The sequence below is a fragment of the Danio rerio genome, chromosome 2 (genome assembly GCF_049306965.1).
Source record: "Danio rerio strain Tuebingen ecotype United States chromosome 2, GRCz12tu, whole genome shotgun sequence".
In the NCBI taxonomy this organism is placed as follows: domain Eukaryota; kingdom Metazoa; phylum Chordata; class Actinopteri; order Cypriniformes; family Danionidae; genus Danio; species Danio rerio.
The window spans coordinates 9723029-9747430 of record NC_133177.1 but is presented as its reverse complement, the minus strand read 5'-3'; the positions used below and the strand labels follow the sequence as shown (position 1 = coordinate 9747430).

The window sequence follows — 24402 nt, the reverse complement described above, 5'->3', positions numbered from 1 at the left end:
GTTGCAGAAAACTAGCTCCCGGTACATTTAAAGTAAGTTTAAAATGAGGACTTAATACATTTACCGAGTAATATTTCATCATCATATCCACATGTTTTATACTTCTTTGATCACAAAGCTAGAGCAGCACACTTTGTAGAGCAAAGAGTCCATAGAGAATCTAAGAGGTATTGTCAAGAGGAAGATAAGAAACATCCGACCAAACAATTCAAATGAGCTGAAGGCCACTAACAAAGCAACCTGGGCTTTAATAATGCCTCAGCAATACCACAGGCTGATTGCCTTAATGCTTCGCAGCATTGAAGCAGGTAATACCCTGAACATGTATTGTGCATAATTGAACATACTTTGGATATCTTGAAAATTTCTGTTGTGTTAATCTATGACTGATCTTTGTGAAAATGTTCACATTTTGTTTAGATACTTCATTTTTTTAATAAGAGAGTTAGCTTTTTCTTTAACTTTGGTCTAGAAATATATGTAAATGATAGGGATACACCAGTATCAGATATCGGGTTAATAACTGGTTAAAATACTCATACTTGTACATGAAATGCCAATATCACTCACCAATAACACTCAATATTTTAGTTTGTGGAAGTGATTTATTGTCCTACCTGACTTCAATGTCTTAATGTATTAATGTATTTTATATTAATGGCTTAGTTCGTATAATCAATCCATTTATAAAATACATTGTCTGTAGATTACTGAAGAATAAACCAATTTGCAATTTGATCCTTGCATAATGATTAGAGCGAAACAAGCTAGTGCTAATTTTATTTATATACGATGAATATAAAAAAAAAAAAAATTTTAAGTAATGGAACATTACATGTAAAAAATTCTATATTATATAGACGACTACAGGCTAAGTGAAAGCACGCTTATCAGAGCTGAACATCACTGTGGTTGCCCGTTTCTGTTAACGACAGACGACACAATCCCAATAAACACTTGATGATTGCTGTCAACTATTATCTACATTATTTAAGGGCATTGATAGGATCTGTTGCTGTCAAACTGTCAAATTCATTCATTAATTTTCTTGTCAGCTTAGTCACTTTATTTATCCGGGGTCGCCACAGCGGAATGAACCGCCAACTTATCCAGCAAGTTTCCACGCAGCGGATGCCCTTCCAGCTGAAATCCATCTTTGGGAAACATTCACATACACATTCACACACACACTCATACACTACGGACAATTTAGACTACCCAATTCACCTGTACCGCATGTCTTTGGACTGTGGGGGAAACCGTAGCACCCAGTGGAAACCCACGCGAAGGTAGGGAGAACATGCAAACTCCACACAGAAATGCCAACTGAGCCGAGGTTCGAACCAGCAACCCAGCGTTGTGAGGCAACAGCTGTGAGGCAACAGCACTACCTACTGCGCCACTGCCTCACCCTTTCCTTTTTTAATATTTAGTCTACATTTTCTTTGAAATCTGTAATATCACGATTATCCCTTATTACCAGTAAAATAGCCAGCCTTTGGATTTAATGTATTTCAAATGAGTATTTTCCTGCCAGTTTGACACATGCAAACTAAATTGTGGCTAATTTTACTTATTAAACACACCTTCGCCTTAACTTGACACAAGGGAGATACAGAAAATGAAGGCTCATCAGCACTGAGGAAAAATCAGATGCTTAAGACATATGACTTAAAATTATGACTTATATTACGAATACAGCAAATAGGTCTATGACACAAGTTTGTTACACAACAACTTACAGTGGCGCATTAATTAAATCCTTACTTAAATTCATACACCCACAATTATGTGTAAGACAGGCGTAAAAAAAACAAAAAAACACTTTATATATTTTTGTTGGAAATACTTTAATATCTTAATTTTAAGTGAAGTTTATTTATAAGTTAATTTTGAGAAGATCACGTGCTTATGATTGCTAGTGGCTGGATCTAATTATCTAATTCTCAATGCACCAATCAGACGACTCCTAAGCTACTACAAATACCCTGGGTTACATATCACCGATATCTTCATTTCAAAGAATCCCTCCATCCACCCCTGCTCCTCCTTCTTCCTAGATGGGTGACACGGTGGCCCAGTGCTTAACACTGTTGCCTCACAGCAAGAACATCTCTGGTTCCAGGCTTTAGCAAACCAGTAGACATTTCTGTGCGGAGTTTGCACTTTCTCCCCGTGCTCATGTGGATTTCCCCCGTGTTACCTGATTTCCATGCAACTTAAGTTAATTGACTAATCCAAATCGGCACCATACACATGCTCCCAGTAAGTAGTTATCTCTTAAGAGCAATCACTATCTGTTCATTAGTTACTACAGCAGGGGAGTTCTCAAGATCTACCTGAGCTCAAACTCCCCTCTTGCCTTGCAACGGGAGGGAGCCCCGGGCTCGAGGATCTTATGAGCTCAGGGCTCTCTCCCGGAAAAGCATGCCAAACAAGCTTATAATTAATCATCAGCTAAGTGTGAACTCTTTAATGTATGTTTTATTGGTCAGTTATCTACAAAATAAACAATAACAATGAGTAACAGAGGTGAAGTGCTTCAAAATAAGTTCGCTATATGCTTCGGCTTAAATAAAATAATAATATAAATATAATTAAAGTGAAATATTCATCGTTTCAGAGAAGCTTATATTAAACAGTTTTTTACTGTTAATGAAAAAAAATCATTCATTGGACCTCAGAAGAATGAACTCGGTCGGAAAGACAAGAAAACTCTGAAACATTGTGGGATGATCAACACACATTTGATCATGTAATATATGTGAAGTCGTGGATGAGTGTCAGCGCAAGGATAACTTGTTCTTTAAATGTCCTTGCTTAATCGACAGGGCTGTCAACAAGTTGTATATATTCTTGGCTTGGAATAACCTTCTGTTAAAAATTTTAAAACCTTCTTTCAAATTAATTGCACTTTCATTGAAACCAAATCTAAAAAGTTTAAAGTTCCTATACTCGGTATCGCATGTACACAAATTAAAATACTTGTACTTGTATTAGTTTGTCAAAAAAGTGGTATCGGTTCATCCAATTATTTCTATTTTTATATTAAATATTTTTGTGACCTTCCCACTTCTCAAACCAAAGTTACACCCTTGTGTGAATGAATCTGTGCTATTAGAAGAGCACTCTTTAAGCATCACACTTTGTCCAAATATATATTATATATATACTAGGGATGTAACAGTCTACTTGCACTACATTTTTAGGCAAGTAATGGTACTTTTACGTGAGTATGATTTTTGCAAAAAAAAAATGTCTTTTCATTTTTATTGTAAATACCGTCATACCGCAATAGCAATTCTTTTCAATATTACCGTAGTCGCATGACTCGATAAAACTATAGGTCTTCTGAGAAAATTTGCTCAGGCGAATGAAGCGAATGGGAAGTAGCGGAAACTACAATTCCCATCAGCCCAGGCGTGGCCATCATCCTTTGTGGTCTGTTGTCGCTACAGATCCAGTAATGCGGAAATGGAGTGTGCTGCTAGTAGCGGGGATGAAAAAGAGCTGGAAATGATCGAACCTAAAGCGGGTTTTAAATCAGATGTGTGGAAGCATTTCGGTTTCTCTTTAAAAAGATATGAGAAAGGAGAAAAGGTGACAGACAAAAAAAAAAAAACTGGTATGCAGGCACTGCCAGACTGTGATGAAATACAAGTTGTGGAATACGACTAATAACAGTCATGGGGACTGCAGAATACAGCACACTGTTCAGATTGATGCAGACATTGATTTGTACCGCAAAGAGACCTCTATCTCACTCATGGCTTGTCCTCTCAAGTGGGGAAAAGACAATGCACAACGTCACCCACTGCTGTCAACCTGGGCCAAGTCATATCTCTGTCCCAGAAACCTCAGTCCCAAATGAGAGGGTTTTTTTTCTGTTGCAAGGGACATGCCCAGAGATCCCAGCTTTTACCAGATTATAGTTATATGATAATTTTCCTTAAAACCCATCTCTATCTAAGTGAGTGAGTGATTAAATGTTGAATGTGATGAGTTTTCAACAATACTAAATTGAAACTTTATTTTTTTAACATGGTTAAAATAATCTTTTGTTATTAAAATTGAAAAATTAAAGTTCCTGTTTCAAAGCTTACAGATAGATGGCTAATTTGTATGTCATTGATTTGTTCAGTGCTAAGGTAAATAAATACTTTTGGCACTTTTTTGGAGTCTTTTCCTTAGTTTTGTTTTTCCTATAAAACCGTACCGTGCCATTCATACCGAGGTATTACCGTACCGTGACATTCTGATACGTTACATCCCTAATATATACTGTATATATACTAGCATATGAAACCCGTTTTGTTCACAGGACTGTGGTTTAGATTAATAAATTGAAGTTGCGGATGAAGCATTTTTATTTTTTATTTTTCTCTTCAGCTGTAATGAATAACTAGCATTCTCTTGGTTTTAAGAACAAGTGGTGCATTATTCACTTTCTTTCACGGGTTCCACAATAGCATCACCGGTGAACATTACCATATTTTAATACATTCATCCACACAGCTGCCCTGAGCCCAAACATATCAATTTGCATTTCAAGCAACTTTCTAGCCCTCAGAAACACACATGAATCACAAGTAACTGAACTGGCTCAACAGGGACCCAGTCCACAATGGGCCATCAGCCACGTAAACAACACCATCAGTGTTCTAAAAGCCAGCAAGATTCAGAGCTTTTTTATTTTCATAAAGCCACAATAAAAAAATGTCCAGCATCAATATGTCCCTTTCCGTATTGCAGCTAACATAAGGCCAAGTGTAATCAACTTTTGTATTGTGTTTTCCATTATTCATTCTGGGTGTCCCATGAGGTCATAAAGGTTAAGGTTGTGGCTTTTTGATTAGGTGACATGTCAGGATTCAGGCAGGTTGCTGTGTAAGCTGTCAGTAAGTTAAAAATGATCATTCTCACATGTTCTTGTGTGCTTTCCATGTGGATTATGGACTTGCTTTGAGAAAACCAAAGTCAAAACTGATGTATAAAAATAGGCAATGAACATTATTTCATCGTAGTAGATGTATTCTTGATCAGTATAATCACTTTGACTTTAATGATCTTATAAATGCAAAGCTTCCTCAAAGAAAACAGTTACAGCTGCGAGTTAGTTTTAGACAAGTTAATGGAAAAGGTTTGAGCTATGAATAAGGTATTATGTGTGTCTTAGTGCTCATGGCACTTATTATGACAAGGTTGTTTTAAAAATAAGTTTATTATTTTATATTTCAATACTGTTTACAAGTTCATTCTTGAACTCCTCTGATTTAATTTAAGATTAATTTTGTAAGATGGCGGCAGCTATGTTTATATGAAACAAGAGTGTGAATCTGCAGTACAGGAATATGTGGTATGTTATTTTTTAGGGCTACAATTAATTTGTGGAGTTGTCAGCTCTATGGAATAAACATGTACCAGCTTGTCTGAGGACTATAAAGACTATCTAGAGGGAATACCAATTTATTTCCCACAAATCTATTTTTCTTTTTAATCTTTTTTTGGCCAAATATATTGGCATACACACAAAACCACTGAAACGTACTAAATATTCTGCAGTTACATGCCTGACCAGTATATGGTGCTGTAATTCTCCTATAGTACAAAAACTGGAGAAGACTGTTAGCATACGCATAAACCTTGCTCGTTGTGTACCACAGGTGTCAAACTCAGTTCCTGGAGGGCCGCAGCTATGCACAGTTTAGTTAAGATAGGCCGTACAGTTGCCTCGAACTGGCCAAAGCACGCTTGTCCCACCTCCCGTCTCCCCCGACGGCCCGCACTAACACCACAATCGGGCCTGGGCACGCTTACGTCATCGATGCTGCGCTGTTCAGTAGAGAAGCGCTCTCACTCGGCAGCACAGTGGAGATTTCTCTAGTTATATCGTTTCAGTCGTTTGATATGCAGTGACATGCAGTCAAATATTTCGCCAAACAGTCCTTAGGGATGCGGTGACACGCAGTCAGATATTTCGCCGAACAGATCCGCCACTTTTGGCGCTCATAAACAACCATAAAGCCCTCGTGCTGCAGGAATGAGTAGGTCTGCTGAAGGCGCGCAGCTGTCGTGCAGTGGGGAGTTTGCGTCTTTTATAAACAACAGCAGTTTGCGTTCACTGAACAGTAAGAATGATTAATAAATCTATATGAAACAGTCCCAGTTGCGTCTCGCTTTCAGTTTCCCAAGTAAACCGTGCTCAGGCACACCTCTTCCAATCAGGCCTGGGCCGGCCAAGTGAACCGTGCCTGAGCCCAATTCAGCGCACTCACGCTTCTCAAACGATCCGGGAAACGGGCCTGGCCATGGTACGGATAGCATAGTGTGAGTAGGCCCTTAAATGAAACACACCTGATCTAACTACTTGAGTGCTTTAGTTTTGTTTGATACATACAGATACTTGGGCTGGAGCTAAACTCCGCAGGGCTGCGGCTCTCAGGAATTGACAACAGGAATTGAAACAACAGGAATTGAAACAACAACAGGTCGAACATAACGAATGGTTTTTAGTAAAGCTGTAGAGCTTAGTAGCTTCTGCAGCACAAACTCATACTTGTAGTTTTCTATTGTTTTATTTTGTTGTTGTTATGTAATGTAGCAGTAGCATGCGTTAAGTACGTTACGTAAAAAATGTATGTCATGTATGTTACGCAATGTCATATTTTTCCAATTTAAGACCCAGTTTCAAGAAAATTTCACCCACCAAAATCGCAGTTTCATTTAAACTAATCACCTATACCAGTGGTTTTCAACTTCAGGAGGCCATGATGATATTTCAGGGGAGGACACCAGCTATATTAATAGGAATGATATTGTTAATATATGTAAAAATGTCTAGTCGTGAATTGATATATTATGACTATTATAATTTTTAAATGATGAGAAATGAATAAATTGTTAATATGGGTTCACTATTTAATTGCTTTAATAACAATCCGCTAATTTAAAACAAGAACTTAGTAACTTCATATTTTTCCAATTTGAGATCCAGTCAGGCCTAGGTTGGCTAATCAGGAGGACTGGGAGAATTACCATTTTTATAGTCCGTTTTTTGGCCCGAGGGCCGGTGTCCCTAGCACTTTTTTCATTTATTTATTTCTTTGACCATAGCCTCACTCTTTTTGTTCATTATTTTTCCATGGCTCCACTCTTTTAATTTATTTTCTCGCAGTCCGTGAGCAAAATGCAGCCTGCAGGTTAAAGATGACCTATCTTTAGATCCCAAGCAGCGGCACCTTAGTGAATATAAGAATTCGAATGACTACTATTAATGAATATTACACTCAAAGAAAATCAGATGATTCACTACATTAATAAATCTGACATAACTTGATCAGAGATCTAAAAAGGGGAGAAAAAGATTAAGCCATCAATAGAACGTAATACTGTGATTAAAAGTCTTGCAGGTAACAGTGCAATACTTAAACACACCAGCATATCAGCGCCATTGTGGTCCAGTGGTCAGCACATTGCATTACGCCGCCACCATAGTAATTATTATTTTTATTTTTCATTTTTAGTGTTAAGACATATAATACTGTTTGAGTGACTTATGTAGGTGTACATATTTTATTTTTTGTGTGACCACCGTTACAAAGGACTGGACATCTATAAAGAATTTTGCACAGGATATACATTCAGATATTGCAGGAAAGGACATTGTAATGTTTTAAAGAACCGTGTTGGAGATTTAGCTATAATAAGCCCAACACTACAGGTAGCTCTTGAAATTTGGACCTGACCAACTAACCCCCCCCCCCCCGGAAGAGATGATCTTGCAATTCTGTTTGTAGAGGGGCAGTTATGGAATAATGCAACTGCAACCCTAAAGTTAACTACAATATATAGTAGTTTATTAGTTTGTCTTTAAACTTATTTAGTATTATCTAAAATGATCAGCAACACCTTGAAAACAATAGTGATAGTACCATCAACATCATCAATTGTAAAAGTTTGTAAATATAATGAATTTACTTATAGTGCTACTATAAGTACTATATAGTGCTAATTTATTTATAGTGCTACAGAGATAACTTTTTCCCCACAGAACTTTGTTTACACAACCAAAGCAGGTTTTTGGTATACACAGTTTAAATCAGATTTGATTAATGATGAGTGAGCCAGACAGAATAGTCATCGGTTGAACTATGTAAAAACATTGATGTCAAAGTGCCCCTTGAAGTGGCTATTTTCTAATTTTGGTATCATCCATTTTTATGCTCCCGTTGTAGTCTCTTACACAAGCATCATGTCTGATATCTGAAATGCACTGTTGATGTATCATCTGTGTTGAACTGTTCAACACAGACGTCTCTTTCTTCTCTGTTTTTGTGCTCATTTGCAGTAAACCCCAGGGTCTTTGATTGACTATGCCATTAGTGTATGCTATCAGCCTAGGATTAGGTTCCTACATGACTTAATCTTATCAGAGTCTATAAACGTGCTTCCACTGACATTTATTTTGACAGAAATATGTGACTTGCCCTTTAACAGCAAGTAACACTGAGGCTGGTATCCACACCAAGGGCATGTACTTTACACTTAAAAACTGCGCTCTGCTGGCAGTGTCATATACAGTAGGCGTATTAAGATTACTTTTTGACCTACAAAATCGTGGTGGAACAGACTGTAAAGCATCTTAATGAATTTTTAGAGAGGATGTAATCCCACTAACAGGTTACACTCCTGGTTGTTTTCCCCTACAGATATAGTAGCAGCTGCCATGCCTTTTTGGTAATTGCTGGGGTTTTGGCAGACAAAGAGAGGCTATGTGTTCTCACAGTTATTTGAAGGTGTGGACTGTTTTCCTGTTGATGTAAAGTGTGGTGCTGAGGGTGATTATGAGGGAAAGGTTATGGCCAAGACTGTCGGTGGTTGGTAAGGAAGCTCTTTATCAGGCTGCAGATAGGCGGGAGATGTTTAGTTCAGCTAGTTTGTTGACTAATATGTCTCAAATGATTGTTTTGAACTTTAAGCTGTACTCTATTAAGAACATTCTTTCATACAGCAGGAGATCAACCAAACATTTAATGCCTTTTCAGCCTTGGGACACTGAATAACACACTAACCACAAAATTGGACATTTACTGCATTTAGTATTTGTGATTATGTGCATTTGTTATTTAGAAGAGATTCAAGTATGAAGGGTCTGATGACAAGACTAAGTGTTTGCTTTTTTTTAGACTGTGGGGGAAGCCAGAGCACCCCGAGGAAACCCTCGCCAGCACAAGGAGAACATGCAAACTCCACACAGAAATGCCAACTGATCCAGCTGGTACTCGAACCAGTGACCTTCTTGCTAGAAAGGCAACAGTAACTCAAATAACTACTCATTACAACTGAGGTATGCAGAAGGGCATCTCTGAACGCATGACACATCAAACCTTGAGGCAGATGGGCTACAGCAGCAGAAAACCACTCCTGTCAGCTAAGAACAGGAAACTGAGGCATCAGTTTGCACAGGCTCATCAAAATTGGACAATAGAAGATTGGAAGAACGTTGCCTGGTCTGATGATTCTTCATTTCTGCAACGACATTCAGTTGGCAGGGTCAGAAATTGGCGTCAACAACATTAAAACATGGATCCATCCTGCCTTGTATCTACAGTGTTGCTGCTGGTAGTGTAATGGTGTGGGGGATATTTTTTTGGTACACTTTGGACCCATTAGAACCAATTAGTCATTTTGTCAGTGCCACAGACTGGTTACTTGAACATGATAATGAGTTTGCTGTGCTCAAGTGGCCTCCACAGTCACCAGATCTCAATTCCGATAGCGCACCTTTGGGATGTGTTGAAATGGGAGATTTGCATCATGGATGTGCAGCCGACAAATCTGTGGCACCTGCGTGATGCTATAATGTCAATATGGACCAAAATCTTTGGAGAATTTTCCAGTACCTTGTTGAATCTATGCCACGAAAGAGTAAGGCAGTTCTGAAGGCAAAATGGGTCCAACCTGGTACTAGTGAGGTGTACCTAATAAAGTGGCAAATGAGTGTCGTAATGAATTGTCATAATTGACATGTCTTAGCTATTTGTATACATGAGTAAACTCCAGTTGATGAAAGAGTTTAAGAGTTGGTTGATGAAAGAGATTAAGGAGAAACTATTGAATTCTTTATTTACCTGCATGGTCAGACTTCACACTAAGCTCAGGTGCCAAGCAATGACCCTGTAGTGTATACTTGTGTATTGACATTATCTTTGTTGTGGCTTCTGGCTCCTCAACTACAGTAGGCTCTGACACATGTGGGGAGATGATTGCTGGTTGGGCTCTAGTTTAGCAGTGGGATTGAAGATGTCCTGTACTTATTATTTATTATTGTACTGTGAGCTAAAATTTCCCTTTTCTTCCTTTGTTCACATATTAGCCATTGATGTGGTCATGGAGCCAGTGTAGGTATACTTTTAATTATGAAAGTTCTACTAATCTTTCTTGGACATGGTATCGATTTAGTATTGGTATGGTAATACTTAATTTGGATATCATATTGAAGTCAAAATTCTGGTACAATGAAAACAATAGCTGATTCTGGTTATTTCACTAAGGGGGTTTGATGGATCAGGGTTTGTTCTTGGTTTGTTCCATAGTTTAAGGGTACCGGAAAAAAAGACGTACAGCTGGGGTGCCAGAAACAAAATGTAAAATAATAACATTAAATTACAGACATTTACCATAAAATAATGGACAATAAATTACAATTTATTGTCAGTTATTTATTGGCTGTTATTTTACAGTAAATATCTGTAATTTATCGTCTGTTATTTTACGATACATTTCTGTAATTAAACATCTTTAGTTTTACAGTACATTTCTGTAAATTAACGACTGTTATTTTACAGTTAATTTCTGTAATTTAACAACTGTTATTTTACGATAAATGTCTGTAATTTAACATCTGTTATTTTACAGTAAATTTCTGTAATTTAACGTCTGTTATTTTAAGGTAAATTTCTGAAATTTAGTGACTGTTATTTTAAAGCAAATTTCTGTAATTTAAAGTCTGTTATTTTATGGCAAAATACTGTAATTTAACGTCTGTTATTTTACGGTAAATGTCTGTAATTTAAAGGCTGCTATTTTACGGTAAATTTCTGTAATTTAACATCTGTTATTTTATGGTAAATTTGTGCAATTTAATGGCTGTTATTTTACAGTTAATTTCTGTAATTTAACGTTTGTTTATTATAAGTAAATTTCTGTAATTTAACAGCTGTTATTTCACTGTAAATTTCTGTAATATAAAGGCTGTTATTTCACAGTAAATTTCTGTACTTTAACGTCTGTTATTTTACAGTAAATTTCAGTAATTTAACGTCTGTTATTTTAAAGTAAATTTCTGTAATTTAACGTGTGTTATTTTACAGTACATTTCTGTAATTTAACGGCTGTTATTTCACAGTAAATTTCTGTAATTTTCACGTCTGTTATTTTAGGGTAAATTTCTGTAATTTAACGAATGGTTCTGAATGGTTCATATGGTTTTATTCTTTGCGGAAATGGCGTCAATTGCAACATTCTGGCCTACATTATACCAAGTAAAGTTACTGTTGGCAGTCGAAACACAAGCCTGATCAGGTTGACCCATACTAAACTGTACTGCTTAGTGGAAATGCAATTTCTTCTCGATACCTACTGTACAGTGTGATCTTTAATTTTTAAGTTGCAATAACAGTGCTCTTTTTGATTATTTGAGTCTAGAGACTGACATAGCTTAAAAAAAAGCTTACAGTTCAAAAAGTTGGAAGCAACAAAAAGATTTACAATGTGTCAGTGCAGAGAACTTTAAATATCATTAATTTAGATGAAGAAATGATAGAGTAAAATAAAACATTAGTGTGGTATAAGTATTTTGCACTTATTTTCATTTATACTTCTTTTACTGCTGATTAAAATGTTTTCAACTTTAGACTTTGAAATAATAATGGATGCAGTTATGTATTCTGCAATGTTCCACATTTAAAATAGATCTGGATTATATGAATCTCAGGCTTTTTTTTAGACAAACTTTAACAATGTATCCCATTCTCACTCATAGATATTGATGGCAGTTGTTAAATCCTGATGAACAGTTCATATACTTTCTTTTCTTCGAGCGAGCCAATTCTTCTTTTTTTTTTTTTGGTTTTGTTTATAACATACTCGATAAAATCATGGCAGACAGGCCTGAACTTAGTTAATTAGGCATCAAGGGCAAAATTTCTGATTCAAAGTTCCTGGCAGAAATGCTATTTTCAGAGGAGTAGACCAAATCCTTTTTATCTCTTATTACACAATAGTGAATATTTTGTATTATGTATACTTTAAAGTTCCTACCTGGAGACAATAATACAGATCAAAAAGATATTAATCCTTGTTTTTTTAATTCTGACCTCTATGTTTCTACTTTTGGAGCTAATCCTGATTCTTTTGCATATTTTTTAGTCTAATTTTAATTTATCAGGTCTTTCACTTTCTGGTTCTAAACATCTGGCCAAGCCAATTACTCTACAGCTTCCACCTGTACACCCACTCCCATAGTAGGGCAGTTCTACTGTGCCCAACTAGAGCAGTATAAAATAAAATGTAAAAATCCTATTGTAACCCAGCTCCTTTCCATGTGGAATGAAGGTTAAAGATGTCACAATGTGACAGATATTCTCCTATTTTTCATAATACCCACATGTTCTTAGAAAATTCTTGCTTTCGCAGTCCAAAGTGGGTGCAGAGGAAAATAAAGAAGATATTCAGAAGATCAAACTCAATATAATTTACCTCCTTGTTCCTCTACTAATGTATCAGAGTGGATTTCTGGGCTTAAGGATTGCCTTGGGACTCCCGTTTACTTTTTCAGGCTTCTCACACACTAATTATTCCTTTTGATAAGTCTCTCTCGCCTGTTATATAGTTGTATCTTTATCTTATTAAGTGTTCCTCTCCGTTACATCTGTTTGGGCCAAGGGTCTTAATGAGAATGAGTATGATTTATTTTCTTATCGGGTGTGAGGGATGGATTTTTCCTCAAAGAAACTCCAGTCATCAATTTGTACACTAGAAATGATAAAACAGGATTCACTTGAATCCACTAAGATGTTCTCAAGGATCCCTGTGCAATTAGCATTTCTTTCTGAGAGTGTCCCTCTTTTTTGCCTTTTTGGATCCAGCTCTACTCACATGACTTTAAATATCTGTTAGGAACTGTTAGATACTTGAGCCTACACCACTTCTTTTTGAATAATATTCAGATAGTCACATTACCCTCTCAACAAAAATGTTGTCTGCTGCTCTCACGGTGGAAAAATGCTAAACCTTTTTACTTATTAAAGAGTCAAATATGGAGTTAGCTTTCTGATCATTATATTAATATAACTCTCAACATCATGCATACACCATCTCATGCTAAAGCCACTTTTACACATACAGACCTTTCTGAAAAATGGCCTGTGATTTTCCAGAAATTCTTTTTGAAAATACCAGTAAATTCATTCCGACAATTTTCTGGAAAGAGAAATTGTAACATTACCGGTAATTTCCCAGAATGCTGCGCTGTGTGAACGCAGAAGGAAGATTACCAGAAAAAGCGTGTTCTTGCTTAGAACATGCTGATGTGAGATGTTTACTCCAGCCAATCATAACATTCAGACGCATTCACGTCCACGCTGTTTATGAAAATAAAAGCCTTTGAATATCTTTTCAGACACATTTAGCTGCTAGATGTTAGTCAGACGTTTTTGGGCCCTATCATACACCCGGCGCAATGTGGCGCGAGACGCGGCGCAATTGTCTTTTGCTAGTTTTAGCTTGGTGCAAGAGTCGTTTTGAGGCATTGCGCTACGCTGTTTAAATAGCAAATGCATTAGCGCTCTTATGTGCGCCCATAGGCGTTCTGGTCTAAAAAGGAAGGCGTCCTGAGGGGCACTGCTGGCGCGTTGCTATTTTGAGAAACTATTATAGATTTTTCATTAGACCTAATCAAACCCGGTCTAAACTCCAGCGCAGAGTTGCGCCTCGCTTACACACTGCTTAATACGCACAAGAGAGCAATAGGCAAATATCTTTACATATGAACAAAATTTAAATACTAAGGATATATATAGGAGATAATAAGAATAGATATAGGATATAAATATAAAGGATTTAAAATATTACAAAAAATTTTATTTTCTAGCCTACATAAATATGAAAAATCACTGCTTTTATGTCTTCTTCATCTCGGGAGGCTTTTTCAGTTCATTCATAACAATTTGCTTTTATATAATGTTATTATTATTAGCAGTATTAATTATTATATCCATATTTATATTTGTTTTATTAAAAACAAGCTTAGATTTGCCCACCTGCAGGTTTTAGACCATATGGGGCACATCATGTGTTTTAGGATATAACTCAGGTTTTTGAACACACTTCGTTATTATTGTTCATTTATTAGTTTGTTGGAAATTATAACTGAATTTAGAAATAGTTTTGAAACGAATATTTGCGCTTAACAAACGCAATTATTTATTTATAGGCTAATTGATGTCTGTGCGTAAAGGTTTCCCTATCCGAGAGCGAAAGTGAAAGTAGATCGATTATCTCTCATTCTCACGCAGTAGATGCTCTGTTTAACAGTTTTCTTTTAAAAAAACTGTTAACTGTTTGCTTGTGAAATGCTCAGTTTTTCCACTTAGACTTACTTTGCGTCCTGTAAATAGTGAATGCTCTTATGGTGCGATGCAGCTGACTCTTAAAGGGAATGGGAGGTGAGACTCTGATTGGTTTATTCTCAAAACACACCTATAACTCATTAAGAAAATAAACTCAACCCTTTAAGACCATGCGCCACGGCGCAAAGCGGATTTTCCCGTCCTTAAATTAGCAAAAATGCATTCTGACACACCCTGAAAGCGTTTGCGCCCTGCGTTTTGCGCTCTGCACATGGACCATCAAAATAGAGCCCTCTATGTTCCTTTTAAATGCCAACTGTGGAAAAAATGATTGATAAAATGCTTATGATAAACCGCTGTTTGTTTACCTTTAAGCTCTGCTTCAGCTGCATGATGTGAGTGCATGTGAAGAAGTGCTCCAGTGAGCGCCAGGACACACATATTTTATGTACATTTCTACATGCAAAAGTGTTCCTCCATATGATTTCATCAAAATTGTTTTCAATACTTATCCATCCACGGAATTTGAAATGTAGTCAAATGTGTAAACATTTAGCTGTGGTTCAAGCTGCTGCCTTTGAATGTCTCTGAGAGATAGCAGCTGCATGAATGCTAAAGCTTTAAATAAAAGTTACAATAAAAAAAATAAAAAAATAAATTAATAAATAAATAAAAAATAAATTTAAACTTTAAATAAAAAAAACCATCAACAAAAGTCTGACCATTTCTACGTTTACAAATACAAGCGCAGCCGTTTAGAAGCTATTTCTGGTTTGATTTCAAAAAACCCGGTAAATTTTGACATCATTGTGTAAATGGTCTCTTCCAGAATGTCCTTGCCTGTGTGAACAGTGCTCTTTTGAATTTACCGGTAAAGTCATTCTGGAAATTTTCTGGTTTCACTGTGAGAAAGGGGCTTATGTTTTACCTTTTTTCTAGTGTTGTCAAGATACTGGAATTCAGTACCAGTAAGTGCTGAAATTTAAAATTGTCCTTTTCCCGCTAACATTTGAGTGTTAAGTGCGTTCTTAAATACTATTTACTTACCCTTACTGCTGTTTACTGAGTGTAAACATAGATACAGGGACACTTTAAAAGCAGTGAAGATCAGTCAATTCATCAGTGGATTGCTCGTATGTCAGGTGAGTTCGGTGAACTAACGACCTTCACAGCCAGTCATAGTCATTTGTGTTGAGCACATGAACACAATCACAATGTCAGTGCTGTTTAAAAGTGTGCTCAAATGTTAGCGTGAAATTGATGTTTTTCAAATTTCAGTACCGAAAGGTAACAAATTCCAGTATCGTGACAACACTACATCTTTGTGAAACATTATTTAATTTAATTTAAATTAATTAGTTAGTCAATGAATAAATTAAATGTATTGATCGATTTTTATTCCACTTATTTGGTCAATACAGTAGATTCTATAGCTGTGCCTTATTTTCATATAGGTTCTAGGTTTGTATAGTTGCTATTTCTTTATATTCTTGTATTGCTTACAAAACAAAACTGTTAGGAAGTGTTAGACACTTGACTCTATACCACTTCTTTTTGAATAATATTCAGAAAGTTACATTATCTTCTCAACCAAAATGTTGTCTGCTGCTTTCACGGTGGCAAAGGGCTATATGTATACCTTATTTTCATATGGGTTTGCATAGTCGCTATTTGTTTACATTCTTGTATTGCTAATGAAACAAAACAAATCAAATATTCAGAAGCCAAATGAATTTAATGCCAAATGGATTTCAATCAGATGCAGTTTCATATATCCCAGTATGCCAAAGCAGTATATGCATCTTATTTACTTTCCATATACGTTTTTTGGTCTGTTGATGGACATAATCTCATTTCCATATCTGGAAACCAAATATCTATCATTTGCCAAGCGCTAAGTGTGTCTGAAAGCTTCCTGCTGTTTTTCCACTGTGTCAGAGTCGCAGTAATTCAGTGGTTGTTTTTTTCTGTGTTTTTGTTCTAATAGAATAATGTGAAAAACATAACATTTAGAGAGGCAAAACTGAAGTTACTTGTAAATTGTTACTGATCTGCTGGTGTGTCATAAGCTATTGATCGTTCCCTACCACCATTATCCTGTCATAGACAATAGGATATTGCGCTCCGACTCAGATGGCAGATCAGCCATGCAAAGCAAACATGGTTGTAATTTGTAAGGCCAATCTCACAGCACTCAGCATCTCTTAAATAGATAAATAGAAAGCCATTGTAATAGATTTAATGCCATGGTTTCGATTTTTCGTTATTACACTGCTGGTTTGAAGAGCTCACTGTTTAAGTTCACTCACTATTTACTTTCTCTCAAGTGGTTCCAAACCTTTATTAGTTTCTTTCTAAAGATATTTTGAACCTGAAAACCTCTAACCATCGACTTGACGTGTTATGACAGGATGTGCTGACAAAAGAGATCCAAACGTAGCTTTTATTATACAATGGGAAAGTTATACAGGCAAGGGTAAACCGAAGCAAAGAGTATTCCAGATAGCAGGCAATGGTCAGGGCAGGCAGAAAACAGTTAAAACAGGGTAAACAGTCTAGGGATCAAAACACAGACAGGCTGACACAGGTAAACACTTTGAAATGCACATAAACAGTAACAAGACTCAGCAATGAGAATGCTTGAGAATGGCATTTATATAGATTGTAGATCATCGGTAAACCAGAAACAGGTGTGTGTGAGGTTACATAATGGGATTTGTAGTTCATAAGGTTACAGAATCGCAGTCTGGGTGATGGTGCATGGTTTACTCTGCTTTTTTAACGATATATTGATTATATTATTAGATATATTATAAGTAGTGTTAACCAAACATTTTATGACATATTTAGTATTACATTTCGTAAATTTATTTGCAGGTTTCTTGTAGTATGTAGAGTTTTGTTTAAAAAAAAAATGTATACACATAATTGATTGCACCTACTCCAAACCAATCAATTTCCGTATCATTGTTGAGTTAAAATGATCTATGTTAGCTTGCAGGATTTAGATAAACCATGGCTTCTGCCATGGTATACTCTATCATCACGATACTGACCTAAGCTGCAAAAATGATTACTTTGAAAGTAATAGCAACAGAAAGAAATACTATAATAAATATAATTAATTGCAAAAGGATCGCAAAATACAGTAGGTAACACTTCATTAAAGTCTTATTATTTAATGTTAGTTAATGCGTTAAAATCAACTGTGAACCTTATTATAATTATATGTTAAAGTTAGTTTAAAAAACAACTGAATTATTTAGTTATTAGCTCTTTTAATATATCGATTATGACTCTTAAATTTCAAAGAATATTTTGTGATTAACTAAGAAATTATCAGCACCTAAGATTAATAAATGCTATTGTATTTGCCATTACGTTGACTTTACTTAAATGAACTGATATTTACAAATATACATGAAAATGTTGTATGTTCGGAAACAAATTGCTTATTAAGTCTTCAATCATTTGGGACTGTGATGAACAACCACTGCCAATACAACAATCTGAATATTATTAAAAGACAATCTAACAATTAGAGCTGGACAATATATAGTTTTAGCATCCTTATCACAATGTGGGAATCTGCGATAGTCACATCGCAAAATCTGCAATGTCAAGTTGGATTTATAATAACCAGCCACCACAGTTCAGAGCATGTGATTTATGGAGTCTAAGCAAAGTTTAACTTTAATATAGTGAAAAGTTTTCATTTGGACGTGCTTTTGAAGACTTGTGCCTGTTTGAGATTTCAAACGAATTTAAACAAAGATCTCATCTCATCTAAAGTTATAAAGATGAGAAGCTTAAACAAAGATCAATAGTGTGTGTGTGTGTGTGTGTGTGTGTGTGTGTGTGTGTGTGTGTGTGTGTGTGTGTGTGTGTGTGTGTGTGTGTGTGTGAATTATATATATATATAAAGGGTGTCATGATCCTCCAAATTCTCGATTCAATTACATTTTCGATTCTGAAGGCACGATTCGATTCGATTTTTTCAATTATGTATAATTAACTAATTAATGACCAATTCATTTTTGTAGCCTACCGTTTAAACTACTGACCTGCATGGTCTTTTTTTTACCCATAAACAAATCATACAGTAAATGAATAAAGGCAAGATACACACGTAATTACCACCTGTCAATCACTTTTTCTGCGGGACTCGTGAATAGGCAGTGATCTGTGTCGTTATAATGGCGTCGGTAAAAAAGACGCACAACCAACAGGAACCAGCCAACAGTATCTGAGGTGTTCGCTAAAATGACTAAGTACAAGTGAGTGAAAGATTGAAGCAGTCCTCTGACTGCCTAGACCTGCTGTCTGGAGCGCAAGGCTGTGTGTGCGTCTGTGTCTGTGTGGTCACGTGATGTGCATTTTTAGAGGTAGTGAGGAAGAAGGGATGCTCAGAAATGCTACATGCCACTGTGTATGTCAAATCGTTGTCGTTCTAAAATGCCATTTAAAAACAAAGACAGTGTAAACAGGGCCTGAGTGTGTACTTTTCGCGAGTGAATTTGCAACGGGGGCGGGTGGAGGATCGCGATGCCGGTGTTGTCTATCGGACGAACCGTACGTAATACGTACATTGCAGAGCTTGCAAAACTGTGTTTTTTTTTGTTGACAACACGAACGTTGTCAACATAACTCACTGGAAATCCAAAATGCTTACACACCGGCGACTTCATTGAGAGAGGAGAGGGTTTAAGTTCTGTCGACGGGTCTCCTGCTTCTGCAGTTTAACAAGCACTTTAACAAGCCTGTTTTTTTTCCCGCTTGGTAAGCCAAGCTGACGTGACATGGGGGCGTGGCAGCATCGACGATTCTATTTTTTGATTCGATAATCGAAATTGAGCATAAATTTCGATCGATTTCGATTAAAAACCAAAATCGTGACATCCCTAATATATATATATATATATATATATATATATATATATATATATATATATATATATATATATATATATTTTTTTTTTTTTTTTTATATATATATATATAGCAACATAAAGCATCAGAGTAGATGGGGCAGTAATGGTTGAGCAGTAATTTACCATTTATTATCACAGTAACTATCTGTAATGGGTACATAAAGTAAATTACTGTAATTTATTCTTTGCACTACAAAATTTCATACAAATTCTGCTCCTTTTACAGTAAAATACTGTTTCCTTTTATTACAGCAAAACACTGGCAATTTTACAGTTATTTCCTGCATAATCTACAGTAAGGGTTAACAGTGCAATATATATACACACTACCTGACAAAAGTCTTGTCGTCAATCCTAGTTGTAAGATCAACATATACTAACTTGACTTCTTGTTGATCATTCGGAAAAGTGGCAGAAGGTAGATTTTTCAGATGAATCATTTATTGAGCAGCATCCCAATCATCACAAACAGCAGGAGACCTATTGGAACTCGCATGGACCCAAGATTCTTACAGAATTCAGTCAAGTTTGGTGAAGGAAAAATTAGGATTTGAGCTTGCACTCAGTATGAGTGTGTGTGAAAGATCTGCAGAGTGGATGGCAACATCAAGCCTGAGGTATCAAGACATTTGTGCTGCCCATTAGATTACAAACCACAGGAGAGGGCAAATTCTTTAGCAGGGTAGCACTCCTTCTAATACTTCAGCCTCCACATCAAAGTTCCTGAAAGCAAAGAAGGTCAAGGTGCTCCAGGATTGGCCAGCCCAGTCACCAGAGATGAACATTATTAAGCATGTCTGGGGTAAGATGGAGGAGGCATTATCTTGATGAACTCTGGAGGCCGTGCAAGAACACTTTCTTTGCTATTCCAGATGACTTTAATAATGTTATTTGATTCATTGACTCACAGAAATGTATGGATGCAGTCCTCCAAGCTCATGGGAGTCATAGACAATATGAATTATTTTTCCACTGCACCATGACTTTATATTCTATACTGTACAATATTTCTGATAATTGACAAGACAGAGTCAGACCTTACTGTCCTAATTAAATAATCAAAGTTCAAGTCATGATCATATTTTGTTTTGGTAAAATAAGCATAATCTAGAGGCCTTCGCCTTTCCTATCAGCCACTTCTGATACCAAATAATCAACTGAAGTCCTACAACTTGGCGACAATACTTTTAGTATGTTTAAGGTGGTGTGTGTATATTATACAAAAAAACAATTACTGCAATGTCAGCTTTTACCAATATCATGCCCATATCAATAATCAATATTGTGGATGTTTATTATGGCGATATATCAAATTACTGAATATCAGCATATTCCTATGACCCATAATGTTAATTAGTCAAATTTCTCTTCTCTCCTTTAGCCGCTGAAGCTGCATTGTGAGGTCTGCAGTGTAGTGTCCAGCTCTGGCCAGATATTGGGACGTGAGGCAGGGGCTGACATTGACCAGTCCTCTTGCATATGGAGAATGAACAATGCACCCACCCGGGGCTTTGAGAGGGATGTGGGACACAGGACAGACCTGAGGGTTGTGTCTCACACAAGTGTTCCTCTGCTAATTCAAAAACCCCAGCACTTCTTCGGACAGGGGAATGAGACCGTCTATGTGGTCTGGGGACCACTGCGCAACATGAGGCAGGATGGGAAAGGCATTGTTTACAACATGCTGCGACAAGCGGTTGAAAACTACCCACAGGCTCGCATTTACGTCACCACAGAAGAGCGCATGAATTACTGCGACACTGTTTTCAAGAAGGAGACCGGCAAAGACAGGTGAGAACTTCAGTAGTCTGTCACATGTTTGTAATGCTCTATACCATGGGTGTTCAAAATCAGTCGTTTTTCTCTAAATGTCAGTTCATTACTACTGCAAAATGAGATTAAATTATATTTCTCCCTCTCCCATTAAGTCATTCTAAAAATCATGAAAATGTATGTTGTTAGATTTACATATATATCAGTCACCAAAAACTTATTTTTCAACAAAAGAGACATATCCATGTTATCCAAGCAAGGAGTTACCATATATTATCATTGCAGATTTTTATCATTTAGCCCCGATTGTGACTCGACGACATGTTTTGAGAAATTGCAGACAAATGCTTGAAATCACAGGCAAATTGGTGCTCGTGCACGTGAGTGAAAATCACACAGTATGAATTATTAAAGACGCGATCTGAGAGAATCCCCGATGAGTCGCCGATGCCTGTGAGATATTTGGCGTGCTAAATATCTGGAGGTGTTGGTGATTCAAATCATTTTTCCATGATACACAGGGTTTGTTGCATGTTTTTCTCTGCGATGCTGTCGGGGCCGATACAGCAAAGCTGTCAGGAGAGCTGTATAAGAATTGGTGAATGGTTGACTTTATCTTTTATTAGTTGAATTTGTTACCATTCAGACACATCGCCTATATCTGTGCCGCTGTGTTTGCACATGTTTAAAATCCTCCAGATTACCAGCATGGCTAATGGTTGAAATAGACAGGCCAAGAGACCTGTTGCACTGCTATCCACTGTGTTTGCATTCAGACCCGGGGATTGAGGAGGAGAGAAGTCCTCATTTTAAGTGTTTATATAAATGTGATTATCTTTATAATGATATAAATTGTGGTTATGTGTATATGAAATTACGAATACCATATGTAGCAGAACATTAAATTACTGTTTATTTCTCCTTGTAAACTACAAAATCATGCATCTTCTTTTTGTCTCATTTTGTGAGCCAACTGACAACAGTTGTTCGCTCCCCTCTTTTTCCCCTGATCTGCTGGCCATGCCCACTCCTCCCTCTGGTTGCAAGGCTCCTCCATGCCCATTATGATGCACTTTTTAAAAAAATTCTGAGGTAGACTTAAACCGAAAGATAGGGAGTTCATGGCCCTTGAAGTAATGCATTGCTTTAGTTAAAATGGCTCATAATTAGTGTTGGGGAGTAACTAGTTACTGTATGTGTAACAGCGTTACATAATGTAATTACAAAGTAAATATAACAGTAATTCGTTACAGTAACTGAGAAAAAATGTGTAAATAAATTACAGTTATTCATTCATTCATTCATTCATTCATTAATTCATTCATTTTCTTGTTGGCTTAGTCCCTTTTTATTAATGCGGGGTCGCCACAGCGGAATGAACCGCCAACTTATCCAGCAAGTTTTTACACAGCGGAAGCCCTTCCAGCCGCAACCCATCTCTGGGAAACATCCACACACACACACTCATACACTATGTACAATTTAGCTAACCCAATTCACCTGTACCGCATGTCTTTGGACTGTGGGGGAAACCGGAGCACCCGGAGGAAACCCACGCGAAGGCAGGGAGAACATGCAAACTCCACACAGAAACGCCAACTGAGCCGAGGTTTGAACCAGCGACCCAGCGACCTTCTTGCTGTGAGGCGACCGCACTACCTACTGCGCCACTGCCTCGCCTTAAATTACATTAATGAAAATGTTAAAGATTACAAATGGGATTACATCTATAAAAGTTCGTTAAAAATCTGGGGTATGTTGAATAATATATATCTGTTGCTTTGCCTGTTTTTGATATGCACAATGCCTTCTGCTAAGGCCACTTATTAAAGCGGCGCTATTCCGATGTTTCTGATTGATTTTCCGGTTTGAATTTGTAGCGTACCACGTCTACCAATTACGTTAATCCTATTAGCATTACGCTACTACAACCAGTAGCAATTTGTTGGAAATTTTAAAATAAAGGCTCAAGGCTTCAATATCGACTCTCAGAAAGCAGGTATGTAACCTAGCCTCTGTTTATTTTCAAAAAGCAAATGATTTTTGTTGTTATCGTGAGTGTACAGATATAAAAACAGACCCTATCATTTTGAATGAAATATTATGACTCACAAAGTTATCGATTTTTTAAAATTCAGGGCACCAACAGACTCCTGGCCCAAGCGATTTTATCATATTAACAGTGTTGGGCGGTAGCGTCGCTACTTTATAAATCAAATAGTTTTTCAGTAGCAAAGCTATTTTACTAATGTACTATATACACAATATATACTAATGATTCTACTTTATGTAGTGTAATTCATTAATGAAGAGGTGTAAATATATATGCAATATAATGCTCACTCCTAAATATTTCCTTTTACTATTTTTTACTATAGTATTTTAAATGTGTAGTACCTGGTGTTATTGATATTTTTTCTTGTTTTTGCTGTTATATACTATAATTTGTTTCTGCAGCATATTATTTGCAGTAAACAATTGAACTACAACAATCATGCTTCGTATGTTTCACTGACTACGTTTACTTGGACACCAATTATTTGATTTTAATTTGATTAAGACAATACTCTGATTAAGAGTTAACCATGTAAACAGCGATTTTTGATTAATTTAATCAGATTAAGGTCATAATTGAACTAAAGAGAAATCGAATTAAGACTTGTGGAGTATGCCGATTTTAGTCGCATTATTGAAGTGCATTATAGACATGTAAACACCTGATCAAACTATTACCGTCATGTAGGACTTTTTGCAGCATTTTGCGACAGGATAGTACACACACACGTGTGGCTGCTTGACACTTTTTGCACCCACCCAGTCAGTGCAGATCACAGACACCTGCATCGTGAAATTCGAAGGTGTTTTTTCTTCCATTGAGCATAGGGTATGAACTTTCATTAAAACATCACTCTTCCAGCAGTTCATAGTTGCATCCAATATCTCGTTTGCCACGGAGACGTGCATGAAATGTTAGTGAATGTTTGACAAACTAAAAATGAAACACCCGAAATTACATGAAACTCTGGAGGGAATGGGGATTGCGCTGTGACGCAATGACGTTAATCGAA

The 24402-nt window shown here is 36.6% G+C and overlaps 1 protein-coding gene across 3 annotated transcripts in view; it reads left to right on the top strand.

Moving 5' to 3' along the window:
• Positions 1-24402, top strand: part of st6galnac3 (ST6 (alpha-N-acetyl-neuraminyl-2,3-beta-galactosyl-1,3)-N-acetylgalactosaminide alpha-2,6-sialyltransferase 3) — a 160387-nt gene that overhangs the window by 87121 nt on the left and 48864 nt on the right. The window contains exon 3 of one of the 3 annotated variants that reach the window (XR_012385013.1): positions 20943-21539. Coding sequence is in view for 1 of the 3 variants with exons in the window: in NM_212625.2 (NP_997790.1) it covers positions 20943-21352 (410 nt within the window). In the remaining 2 variants the exon portion in view is untranslated. 3 annotated transcript variants of the gene reach the window in all.